The sequence below is a fragment of the Rhagoletis pomonella genome, unplaced genomic scaffold, assembly GCF_013731165.1.
Source record: "Rhagoletis pomonella isolate Grant_MI unplaced genomic scaffold, Rhpom_1.0 Rhpom_scaffold_00013, whole genome shotgun sequence".
Lineage (NCBI taxonomy): Eukaryota > Metazoa > Arthropoda > Insecta > Diptera > Tephritidae > Rhagoletis > Rhagoletis pomonella.
In genome coordinates this window covers 2,686,323-2,698,735 of record NW_023458567.1, presented here as the reverse complement: position 1 = coordinate 2,698,735, position 12,413 = coordinate 2,686,323, and the positions used below count along the sequence as shown (strand labels likewise).

The following is a 12,413-nucleotide window of genomic DNA, read 5'->3' as shown; positions in this document are numbered from 1 at the left end:
AAAAAAAAAAAAATTTAAAAATCGACGGCTATTTTTGCTGAAAATCAATTTTTAATAAGATGGTTTTTTGAATTTGGTAGTGTTTGGTATTTTAGACTATTTGATCAAGTTCCTGTGCAAGGAAATAGGCCTTTCCTCCACTTTCCAGCGCGCCGTTTCTCTGACCTTCTCAGCATAATAAACTATTTTGAAAATCGAAAATTTAAAAATATGAGCATTCATACTAACTCTGTGTGGAACTATTTAAAATAGTTTTTTCTTACACAGGAGCTTGATCAAATATCCTAAAATACCAAACACTATCAATTTTTGTTTTTGCAAACATGCTTACGGTGAACCTGACAGCGCGAGCGTGCTCACCCAAATTGTCTTCGTTTATGGCCCGCATTGTAAAAATAAATATGGCATCATTCTGGCTTGACATTTCAGACTTGTCAAAACATTACAGTGGAGTTATTTTCGATAAATTGATTAATTTTTCCAAATTTCGCGAACATTTTTTTTAATCTATAAGCAACAGCTTTAAAAGCGTGTAAAATAAGTTATTTAAAAGCATAAAATCGGTGTGTTTTGGATGGAAAAAGTACAAGGTCATAGGTAGTAGGTACACTTTTCAGAGACGTCAGCCTGAACAGCTGATTGTAATTTCAATAAAAATAAAAACGCGATTGCCTATTATATACGCGTAGAACCAGACATCTTTTAATCATACGTATATTTTTAAAAGCAACAAGTAAGCATAAATTCAAATCAAACTTATCTCATAAATGACATACGTAACATCACCTCAAGACTCATGTTATTGCTCTCATTTTTCCACTGAGGACGCTTCGCAATTGCGTATGCGCTTAAAGAAATAATATGTGTGTTAAACTATTCGCAGCTTAAAATTAATAAGGTGAAGATGCTAAAATTTGCTGCTCAAGGAATCGCGCCGCATTTAATCCTCGGATTGGTTAGCAGTACTCAGAGCAGTTGCCAACTTGTGGCACCCGTTGTATCTGCTGCCACACAAAAATTCATCTCGCAAAGTAGTTGCTATGACCGCAAAGTGGACGTCAAGGATCACTACGAATTCGATCAAAAGGTGGGTGTCTAATATCTAAGTTTGAAATAATCTTGTTATATAATCGAAATGATCGATTTCACATAATTTTGTCAGGTAATAAACAGCGACAATCCGGTTATAGTCAACTTCCATGCTGAATGGTGTGATCCTTGTAAGATTCTGACCCCAAAAATGCGCGAACTATTGGAGAATTCGGAAGATATCGATTTGGCTACAATAGACGTGGATTCAAATGCCGACTTGGTGGAAACTTTCGAAGTAAAAGCCGTGCCTGCCGTCCTGGCATTTCGTAATGGCGTAGTTGTTGATAAATTCATTGGATTAGTGGATGCAAATAGTATAGAAACTCTCATAAACAAATTAAAACGCAAGAAACAACTCGAAAATGCAGCGGCTAAAAGTAAGGAAGAATAACTTAATGAAAGGAGAAGGTACTTATGAGTCCAGTTCTTTTGGAATAGTTGAAACGAAATTAATTTCCCCGGTTTGGATTTTGTATGTACGTAAATCTTTATTTAAAGTTTCGTACTGTTCAGCTAGGATTAGTATATATTTTTTAATACACTCACTGCAATATTGATGATTAACTTTTTGGATTAGTGTTAAAAGTATATATTATGATTTATATAGTAACATAGTTGACATACGTAAGCCATAATGTGCGAAATTAAGAATAAAGCATTATTAAATGAGAATAAGATATTTTATAATGCTATGCCTGAAAAGTAAAATGATTAATCCTCGCTTAGTTTTGAATACTAATTAATATGCAATTGGTTATCTGTTGTATGGGCTGCTACATCGGCGTAGCCAGAATGAAATTTATGATCCTATTAAGCTGGCATTTCAGGGTACTATTTTATATATATATATAAGGAAAATTTGAAAGTTAGGGGGGGCTCGAGCACCCCCCTTCCCCTACCTGGCTACGCCCATGGGCTGCTATCTGTTTTTCTCAAAATAATGCGCTCTCAGCCTCTACACAGTTAACTTTTTTCGCAAAATTCTACTAGAAAAATACGATAAAAATTGCGATTCTACTAAATAAGCTAAAACTCGTTTAATATTTCTGTCTGCAACATAAAAAGCGTGTTTCCAAACGGTAAATGGTTATATTTCTATTAAAAGCGTTAGCGATATTACATAAATGAAGATATTAAAATTTCCCTTACAATTCAAATTCCATATGTGGCAATCGAATGAAGAACTCAACTAAATTAAATAGGCACCTACACCTTCCCCTCTTCCTCCCACTGTATAGACATATTTTCTTTATTTTTGCTATTCAAAATAGCGCAATATGTTCCTCCCTCAACCTTTGCGTGCCTCTTAAACTCTTAACGTGCCAGCTGTATAATCAAAGCGGCGCACATTTCGAAGAACTCCATAGTGTGGTGGCCTGTTGGCTGCTGCGGCATTGCACCCTGTACGCTTAGCGGTGGTGGCGTTAAGCTTTCCAATATTACATCATCTCCCTGCTCAACTTCATCGTTGGTTAGTGATTTGAAATCCAGCAAATAACTTTTGGAATCTACTTGATATAGCTGCAGCGACATCTTCGAGTATTTGCCTGTCTTGAGATTTTGACGGCGCACACGCACGTGATAGGGGTTTATGATCTTCCACTCGTAATCGAGCGCCTTCATGGCACGATACACCTCCTGCATAATGTCGTTCGGTTTGCTCTGCGATCGTATGCCCAAGTGCCACTTAGCGCGCTTGATGGGCGTGCCACGCGCTGCTTTCTCGGGAAATGCAGCACCACCCGATGCCTGTACCGACATGGCCAGTTGACGTTCGCGCATTGGTGCTATGCGTTCGGGATGTGGACGCATTGCGCCGCTGGTGCCGCTAGGTGTCGATGTGCCCGAAGCTGAGCCACCGACAGTGTTCGAGGCCGTCGGTCCAATAGTTTCGGCGCGTTCACTCGGCGAGTGTGAGACAGGCGGCGGTGAACCGGCGACGAAAAAGTTGTTGATCTCTGTCTTTGCAGCCTCGTCAGCAAATCGCTTATTGTCGATAATCAAATGGTAAGCAATGGCCAACTGGTCATGTGGATCGCCGCTGAGCAACGCATTATGCACCTCGGCCTCTTTAACGCCAAATTTGCCACAAACTTCGGCGACTGCAACGGTGTCAATGACATTCGAATCCTGTTCAATTGATGATGGAAAGAGATATGAGGGCAAGTCCTTCTGGAACCACTCGTGCTTCTTGATTTCCTCCATTGTGGCGCGTTTTAAAGGATCGACTTGTAACATCTGGCATACCATATTCACAACTTGCTTGTTCAGGTACTCTGGTATGGGGAAGATACCAGATTTGATTTTTCGGAAGAGAGTAGGTACATGCTCGTCGTCGAATGGAAGGGTGCCGCAAAGCAGTGCATAGAGTATAACACCGCATGACCATATATCTACTTCGGGGCCAGCATACAGTTTGCCAGAAATTACCTCTGGCGCAGCGTAGTTGGGCGAGCCGCAGGATGTGCGCAAGAACTCGCCATCCAACATCATGTTGGACAAACCGAAATCAGCGATTTTCACATGTAGATTATGATCGAGTAGCAGGTTCTCTGGTTTCAAATCTCGATGTACCACCATGTGACGATGGCAGTAGTCTACGCCGGATATGATCTGCTGGAAGAAGCGCCGTGCTTCGTGCTCCTGCAACTTTCCATGCTTTACGATGTAATCGAAAAGTTCACCTCCGCTCACATATTCCATGATCATAAAAATATCAGTAGGTGTAGAAATGACCTAATTTGGAAGAGAAAAACAATTGTTAATATATAGCAAAGACGGCGAAGAAATAATACATGTACCAGTAGTATACCTATAACAATTGTTGACCTTCGTAATTAAGTTATTAGTATTTACACACATGCATATGTACCTGATAAAGCTTTATGATGTGCGGATGACGGAAGAGTTTTAAATTCTGGATCTCTCTGCGAATCTTGCCCACCACATCGAGACTTTTGATTTTCTGCCGATTTAATATCTTTACTGCTACCTTGTGATGCGTCATTTGATGTTCGCCAATCTTCACTTTACCAAAGGTGCCCGTGCCGAGTGTTGCGCCTAGTAAATAGTGGCCAATTTTGACGAGTGGCTGTGGGCCACTGCCAGTAGCTGCAGCTTCAGCTGCGGCGGCACGTGATTGTGGCATAACGTTGATGGACAATTAGAATTGGAACACTAGAAGTTCGAAGCGAGAAATACAAAAAGGTTTGGTAAGGTTGTTTCGGGCCGCTGCTGAGGTCACAAAGGCAAGTGCAGCCACACGTGCGTATGTGCTGCGTAGAGACGTATATTATAGTTTTCCGAGCTCCAGTTCCTTATCGCACTATTATTTTCCTTATGACTTATAACTCTCTGCCACGATTTGCGCTGCTCGGGCGACGGCTGCTTGTACAAGAAAATTGCCCTCAACAAACATTTAAATACGTTTACTGGCACTTCGTGAGCGTCTGAAAAACTTTGCTACAATTTTCTGCCTAATAATTTTTACTTTTTGAGGTACTAAAGCGATTATGAACTTTTATCACGTAGCTAAAATTTTTCGCAATGACGAATGACAACCAGTAAAATTTTCCGATTGTTTTCGACATATGAAAATCACAAATGACAATTGAACGAATCGTGGTGTTATCGGATCTGCTGGTTTCATGGCGAGTTTGTACCTGTTGTCAAAATGATGTGTTTGTTGTTATTTTGTTTTGTACGGATTGTCAATATACGTCTAATTTGTTATTGTAATTTTTGTTTTTGTTCTATTAACACCACCTTGTATAAATTCGCCTTGCCATATAATTAAACACAGGGTGTTCCCTTTTCTAATAACAAAAAAAAATAACTAAATATTTCCTCTCAAAAAAAAACTATCATTAATTAAAAAATAAAGATTTGCATGCGGTGGTTAAATTTGGCAGCTGTTACCTAATCGGTTAAGGACCAAATGCATTACCGGAATCGGTTAAGGACCAAATGCATTACCGGAAGTGTCAATTAAAAATAATAGTTGTGTTTTCGTATTCTCCAGCAAAAAATATCCAGTAACTTGCCAGGAGAAATGTGCAAGAAAGTACAAAAACGCAAAACCAGCAAGAAGTTGCAAGTTTTATGAACAGCTGATTAATATGTTATTTTCCGACACAATAGTTTTTCCCAACGTTTTATACATTTAAATAGGTTCAGTTTGTCAATTGCAACTCTAAAAGCACCACAAACAATCCTTTGGTAATGTTCTGCAGCAGTAATGTGCTGTGATTGCAAGATTTGCGTACGAAAACGCCTTCCAGCCAAAACCAGTTAAATTAGTATTGCATAGTGCGTACGTGAACAGGGCTAATGAAATGTAACAACACCGCAATACCGGGTTACTACTAGTATTCGGTTATTTGAGGCACTTTTTTCTCAGCTGTGCCACTTTTTGTGTTTGAAAGTTGCTGCTTTTGCTATACGCTGCAGCTGCTGCTTGAGTTTTTCAGTTTGTGTCGTTGGCGTTGGTTGTCTCGGTTTTTAGTGTTTGTTCTTGGTGTTTATTCGCTTTTATTTGTTAATAGTTCTGTAATAATATGAGTAAAATTGCTTTTGCGCATTTAAAACAAAAAGTATGATAAAGTGATTTAAAGAATTTTTCTCTTATTTGAAGGGGCAAGTAGTGCTTGTGAAAGTGGGCGTGTGAAAATATCTGAAGGATCTCAGTCGCGCGCAACGCAGACAAAGAAATCGCGGAGCAGCGAAAAAAATCCAACGTCAGCAAAGTAGATTTGAGCGGTCCCCTTCATTGCGCAGCGTTGCGCAGTGTTATTTTTTAAAAAAATACCATATATTTTTTTACCAATTAATTATAATAATATTGTGAAAGTGAAAAAAGCTTTAGATAGCAATTCGTCCCCATAACAGGTCGAGGAACACATGTGAATTTTTCTCATAAATCGCAATTTACTTGTGTACGTGCGTTTTTTGGTGTATAATTCCCAACGACCGATTTCTCGCTGTGATCACAAGTTAAACTAAATTAAAATAAATTCTTTTCCAATAAAATGTGTATGAAAACGCTTATGCCTGCACACGGCATTTACGCCTTTTTAGTTGGCTTTGCCATTACATGCGCAAGCATACAATTCTCGCACAGCGCCGACGCAAACACTACCTCTGCTGGCGTCAGCGCAGCTGCAAATGCACCTGCAGCGCCTGTGGAAGATGAAACATTCATACATCATCCACCGCCGCATTTTTTGAGCAACGGTGAAATAAGCGCACTATTCGGGAAGCTACAGGATCTTTATCCGCAGCTCGCCACGAAATATTCCATTGGCAAAACGGTGAAGGGTCGTGAAATGTATGCACTTGCATTGACTGCGCGCTACAATGATGACAAAAACGGTGATCTGCTGCGGCCAATGGTCAAGTTGACTGCAAATATACACGGCGATGAGGCGCTCGGTAGGCAAATGGTGCTATTTCTGGCAGAATATTTGACACTGAACTACGTAAATGTGCCGGAAGTTCAACGCCTTTTGAACAACACCGAAATACATATTTTACCCAGTTGCAATCCGGATGGATTTGCGGAGGCCAAGGTAAGTGGAATAGAAAAAAATTAGAATAGCAGATAAAAGTTCAATTAAATTGACATTTTTTTTTTTAATTTTTGCTGTGTATGTGTGTACGTACACTCTAGATCTTTCAATCCCGAAGCATTTTAACAATTTCGGGATTTCGGTATGCGAAAAGTTCTTAATCCGGGATTCCGAGATTTATCGGGATCTTGACTTTATCACAATTTGTGCATTTTGCAGTAGGCTCAACGTTCTCAGCGTCAAAAAAAAAAATGGGACCACAGATTCATTTCCGCCACTTTTGTTCTTATATCCCGAACACAATAGGGGTATTCTCTGAGTCTTGCAAAGCCCTTGCATGGTGCACAGATTGCACGGTTAAAACCGGTTTTCGTATGGGACAGCTTTGCAAACCGTGCAATCCGTGCACCGTGCAAGGGCTTTGCAAGACTCAGAGAATACCCCTAATGAAAACGACGAGCAACTGACCACAGCTGTCAAATTATTTTAACACGTACTCTTATGTAGATAATTATTTTCGCGACGACCGGGCTACGCGACGACTGTGGTTGTGGCCAGATTAGATCTACATATTTCTATTTTTCCAGCGCCAGATAAGGTCCTTCCTTTTATTTTATGTCAAACCGATACAAATTCGTTTAGATAATGAAGATAACAAATTGGAAGCTTTGGCCCGTAGCTCGTCGTTTTCAATGTGTTCAGAACTTTAGGATACGCACTGACCGCAAGCCCATTTTTTTTTTTTTTTAATTACATACCCTCCTGAGTCCTCGCGTGTAGCCCGCTGGACACTGTTTAAGTGGACATAGAAAAAATTTTAAATTTATTTCAATTCGATCCAGCTTTATACATACATACATATTTAGCTGGACTTCTTAACCGCTTAAAAATCTCGCTTGCTGCTTTTTTTTCTCGCAAATTAAATATTATCTTTTGTGATTGCTTTCCATAGCAAATATGAAGCTAAAATCATGTCTCCTAATTTTGGCAGAAATTGATTTATAAGAAATTTGTAAAATAGTTTGCCAAAAGAGCATTGCGTAAAAAATTTGCAATGCAAAATTGTTGCAAAAAACCCGCAACAAACTGAGGTGTATTTACTACAAATTAGCATAAGAAACTTTTGATAAAATTAGTAAATGCAAACGAAGAGAAATCTTGCCTTAGAATTAAGTTTACATACATGCATACATACATATGTATGTCGATACTCGTATAATAAAATACCGTTGGAAACAACTATTTAACAGATGGATTGCGGTAGGTATGTATGTACATACAGTGACGAACAAAAGTATTGGCCCAGAGAATTTTTCGCAATATATGCCAAGTTTTTTATTCTAATTATTTTTTTCGATACTTTTTTGTTAAAAAAAATATAGTTCATAAACATAAAAACTCTAAATGCAAAATTTAGGAAAATCAATATTACATATTAATTTCCAATTTTCTGTTCAGATTTTCTAGAAAATATATAGCCCATTTAAATTTAGTACAACAAAATGCAAGTTTGGAGTTGCTAGAAAATCGCGTTGATTTTTGGCAATTTTTTTGCGGATGGTGTTATTATTTGGCAACTTCAAACTTGCACTTTGTTATACTAAAATTGAAAGTTGCTAGGCGATACATATATACGAGTATTTTCGCATAATATTTTAGGCTCATTACTTCAGCCTAAATTGGAGCACCGTAGAGTAAGACTGAGCTGACTGGTCGCCGGGGACTAGCAGCACGCAGTGGATGAAGCTACAGACCTGCCAAAACACGGCATTACGAACTGCGACAGGTTGCCTCCTGATGACGCCCCAATACCACCTACATGACGAGGCCCGGATGCTCCCAGTAAAGGAGCATAACATAATGCTCTGCAAGCAGTTCCTTGCTCATAGCCACAGACGTGGCCATCCCAGCGGACAGCTGATCGCGGAAGAGCCCTCGCCACGGCACCTCAGGTGGCATCTTTACGAACTGACGGACGAAGTCCAGAGGTTTATCAAACAACCTCTGGACCCGTCAATCTACCGAGAGGCCCTAAACGGCATTCACAGGGAATCAGTCTCAAGTTATGTAGACTCCCGCCCTGTGAATGCCGTTCTAGGCACACAACCACCGCACGTGGACGGGAGAAACTTTGTCTGCCTCGGGAGACCCGCACTACAATACTCCAACTTCGTTCTGGCTATTGCAGCAGGCTGAACTCCTACTTGAGCAGAATCAACGAGGATGTGCCCTGAGAACCCCTGTGCCCTGAGAACCCCACTCAGCTAACGCCCCTGTGGAAGTAGCACACTTCCTGGGCCTCCCCCTAGCTGAAATTGACGACAACGTTGATGGATGAATCGCCCCGAATGGGGCTTAGTAGCCGCTATAACAACAACAACAACAACTGAGCTGACCACTATACTAAGCAATGCTTTTCTACTATGTTTAGGACCGCCGATAGTTGGTATCATTCTAAATAGACATGCCTGTAAATTCGATGCTTTCTTTGCTGCATACAGGTGGGTCTTAACCATTAATAATTACCCCCAAACTTTGTCTCTACGGTCTTTCTGCTACTTATCAATACTGCCTCTGTTTTGTGATCAGCGAATCCTAAATATTTTGATGTGATGATAGCCATACTCGCTGCGCTGGCTTTCCTTTTAGCATCATGTATATTATTCGCTACAATTACTACGGCGATATCGTCTGCAAATCCTATTATTTTTGTCCGAGGGGGCGGGCATATCGATGCTTAGAACCTCGTCATACATTAAGTTCCACAGTAGAGGCCCGAGGATCCAACCTTGGGGTACCCCATGGTAACGCTTCCATGTTTTTTTTTTTTACCAAGCATTTGAGGAAGTTTGACGTGTGTTCTTCCCTCATTTAGAGGAGGAACAGTTCTCTCTTGGTTTAAGGGGGGAACTCTTCCCACAGCTATGGGATGATCAGTATGCCGAGGTATAAGTAGTATGTACGCTTAAATGAGGTACATAGTACTTGTCTTAAGGCAGTGGGTAGTTTTTCTTTGCATTTATTTGGAGACTCTGTTAGTTGGAAATGGTATGCATCCGATCGTTTTGTGCCTCAAAGTGTAGTTTGTAGTGTGACCCACACTATACTCGTTACACTTGAGAGTTTACAGCCTTTCAAAAGCTTATTCGAACTGGTTCTACATATATTGTTCTTATTGTGATAGTTTATGCGAGTATCACCTGGATCTGTGAGGGCCTTTCGATATTGCCTGTAGTAATGGCTTGCTTTGGGAAACAAAATCATGAAACATCTTTGACAGTGAATTCAACATTATAAGACTGCTATTCAGTATATTCTTTGCATTCAAAAGTATTGAAAAATATTAAACGAATGAAAATTGCGAACAATCGACAACAGGTAGTTATTTTTTCTTTTTGCAAAATAAATAAACATTTGCTTATAATACAATAACAGAACAGACAAGCGATAACCCACGTCGTCGTGCCCTCGAAAAAAAATAAAAATAAAATAAAAAAGCGAGTATGGTGGGGTTTTTTTAAATAATTTTATTTATAAGACATGCCTCATTCCATGTCTCTTTATCTCGTATTTGCATTGCTTTTCTACTTGTTTTAGCAAGAAATACTTACACTATATACACTTGTGCTTATACATATACTAAGTACATACATATGTAAGTAGATGGTCTCTAGTATTTATATACATCCCACTCGTCTTTCGCTAGTAGGTGGTAGGTACTATCTTCTTTCAATAACCACCTTTGATGAGAAGCGTGTAGAATCAGAGAAGTTGTGCAAGCGAGCTGGTGAAGAGGCTTTCATAAAAAATAAAATAAAAGCAATAAACAATGTAAGAAATAATTGAGATAAACAGCAACTGCTAGCTGGCATAAATAGTAGATAAATACACCTACACTTCTACATAAGTACATACAAATGCACCTAAACATATTGTCGATATATCTACACATCGTCGTTTAAAGTACAAAATCGCGTTCAAGATAATGCAAAACCGCGTATGTCAGGTTGCATAAATAATTTTCTAGAGAGTAAAAACACTCATATTTCAAAATGGTTCTCTTTTTTATAAAGCAAACGCATTTCTGGCTGGAATATTTCAGGACGAATGGCAAAGGATTGAGCCAAGAGCTTGTGTGAGCAAATCCAATTTTTGGCAGCTAATGTCAGTTACGCACTTTTGCAGAATGGCGATACGCGGTTTGGTACTTTAAACGACGACATGTATGTATGGCTGTGTGAAATGAAATGAACTACAAATGTACCTAAGTATATTTACTTATAGAAAAAAAATAGTAGCATTTTGTCACGAGTCTTTGCTACTTGGGTGACAAGAAGGAGCCGCAACCAACCAACCACTCGATAGTCTAACGAACTGCAGTCACATCAATCGACAAAGGCTTGCTAGCATTATTTGCCAACGTTGGCCCTGGGTTGGGTACTGCTTTTCGTTTTTTTTCCCCCCACTTCAACAACCTGGCAAAGTAAATTTCAAACCACTTTCGGCACACTTGAAAAATACTCTATCTACAATTAAGTTCAATGGTTTCTTCCGGCGCGTCACATTTTTTTACATTTGTTTCACTTTTTTTATTTCCCCAACACTTTTTATTAGTTGTTTATGCGGTTGTTTGAGTCATCTTCAACAATTTAAATAACCGGCAAAACTGGTCAGGCCAAGTGTTTGTGAAGGCTGATCGCGCTTGTCTTCAGCGATGCCGGCTGACAAATACTACTTGTTTATTCTTTATTTATTTATAAATTTTTTTTTATGTATTTTAAGTGTCAGCTTAGTTGTTGCAAAGTCAGCTTTACGAACGTGATTCATTCATACCTTTAAGGTTTCTTGCTGACACCCTTTGCAAGTCAATTTTCGCCTCTACTATGTTTGTGTATCGTATTTTTTTTTCTTTTTGCTCAATTGCTTAAGTGCGATTTTTTTCGCTTAAATCGTCTGTTTTTTCTTGCGTTTATTTTTCTTTTGTACAAAATTTCTCATGTTGCAGTTTTGTTATGATTTTTTTGTTTGCACAAAGACTTACGCTGGCCAGCAAAGTGGTTCTCTTATTTCAATGAATTTGGTGAGTTGTGTGGCGGATTTATTAAAATGTTGTTGGTGTTATTCCCTTCCTTTTAAATGCATTTTTTCCGTTTATTTCAGTTTCTCGCTATTTCTAATATATTTTGTTGGGGCTTTTTGCAGTATTGCTTTTGTAACCTAATTTTTTCACCTTTCTTACAACTTTATTGTAGCTCTATGGCCTTAAATGGGTATTTATGTAAATTTATCATGGCGATGCCTTTCACTTTCTTCTTCTATGCGCCCTTTCTTTTTTCGTGGCTGGCATTTGGAAATGTTCCCAATTTGTTGATTATTGGCAATTGTGGACACATATCGTTACCCTAATATAGAAAGGCCGTATCTCACATCGTCGCTGAAATGCTAAAAAAGCCGTAACTAACTAAAATTGTTTATTGCATAAAACGATGTGGGCACTTATAATTCGATGAAATGCATCGAACTCACCAAAAAGAGATTTTTGGATTTTTTGCTTAGTTGACATTTAGATGGATATTCTAGAAGTGAAATTTATTTGTAGCAAAAAAATCTTAACCCTTTTTCCAGAGATTTAACGGGATGGCCTAGACCACCGGGCCTTTAAAATGGAGGGAAGCAAAACAAAAGTTACGTATTTTTATACTTATAATCCGAATCTGTACTAAAGATTTGCATATCTAATTTGAAAAAAAAAAA

General features: G+C 38.9%; 3 protein-coding genes across 6 annotated transcripts in view; 2 read left to right on the top strand and 1 right to left on the bottom strand.

Annotated features, from left to right (window-relative positions):
* Positions 1–235: 235 nt before the first annotated feature.
* LOC118748484 (thioredoxin, mitochondrial) lies at positions 236–1,764 on the top strand. Of its 2 annotated transcripts, XM_036482954.1 has the most exons (3): positions 238–733; positions 884–1,087; positions 1,163–1,764. In XM_036482954.1, the coding sequence occupies exons 2-3, from the start codon at positions 905–907 to the stop codon at positions 1,481–1,483; spliced, it is 504 nt and encodes a 167-aa protein (XP_036338847.1). In that variant the 5' UTR covers positions 238–733; positions 884–904; the 3' UTR covers positions 1,484–1,764. The 2 variants fall into 2 exon arrangements, with proteins under 2 accessions (XP_036338848.1, XP_036338847.1); XM_036482955.1 differs by having other exon boundaries at positions 236–1,087.
* A 397-nt stretch (positions 1,765–2,161) lies between these two features.
* Positions 2,162–4,708, bottom strand: LOC118748481 (5'-AMP-activated protein kinase catalytic subunit alpha-2). Its single transcript, XM_036482950.1, has 2 exons — positions 3,965–4,708; positions 2,162–3,828 (listed from the first exon to the last, which is right to left on the bottom strand). The coding sequence occupies exons 1-2, from the start codon at positions 4,238–4,240 to the stop codon at positions 2,407–2,409; spliced, it is 1,698 nt and encodes a 565-aa protein (XP_036338843.1). The 5' UTR covers positions 4,241–4,708; the 3' UTR covers positions 2,162–2,406.
* Positions 4,709–5,538: 830 nt separating this feature from the next.
* Positions 5,539–12,413, top strand: part of LOC118748480 (carboxypeptidase D) — a 50,043-nt gene continuing 43,168 nt past the window's right edge. The window contains exons 1-2 of one of the 3 annotated variants that reach the window (XM_036482948.1): positions 5,544–5,608; positions 5,726–6,659. In XM_036482948.1, coding sequence (XP_036338841.1) covers positions 6,120–6,659 — 540 coding nt within the window. In that variant the 5' untranslated portion in view covers positions 5,544–5,608; positions 5,726–6,119. Of the gene's footprint in view, positions 6,660–12,413 lie in introns of all 3 variants that reach the window. The other 2 variants (XM_036482946.1, XM_036482945.1) reach the window with 2 other exon arrangements.

Bases quoted from the DNA above. Each gene is read 5' to 3' on its own strand.
- LOC118748481 (XM_036482950.1), bottom strand. From the start codon at position 4,240: ATGCCACAATCACGTGCCGCCGCAGCTGAAGCTGCAGCTACTGGCAGT. The intron at 3,829-3,964 runs GTACATATGCAT...CTTCCAAATTAG, and splicing joins ACATCATAAAGCTTTATCAG to GTCATTTCTACACCTACTGA.
- LOC118748484 (XM_036482955.1), top strand. From the start codon at position 905: ATGCTAAAATTTGCTGCTCAAGGAATCGCGCCGCATTTAATCCTCGGA. The intron at 1,088-1,162 runs GTGGGTGTCTAA...TAATTTTGTCAG, and splicing joins ACTACGAATTCGATCAAAAG to GTAATAAACAGCGACAATCC.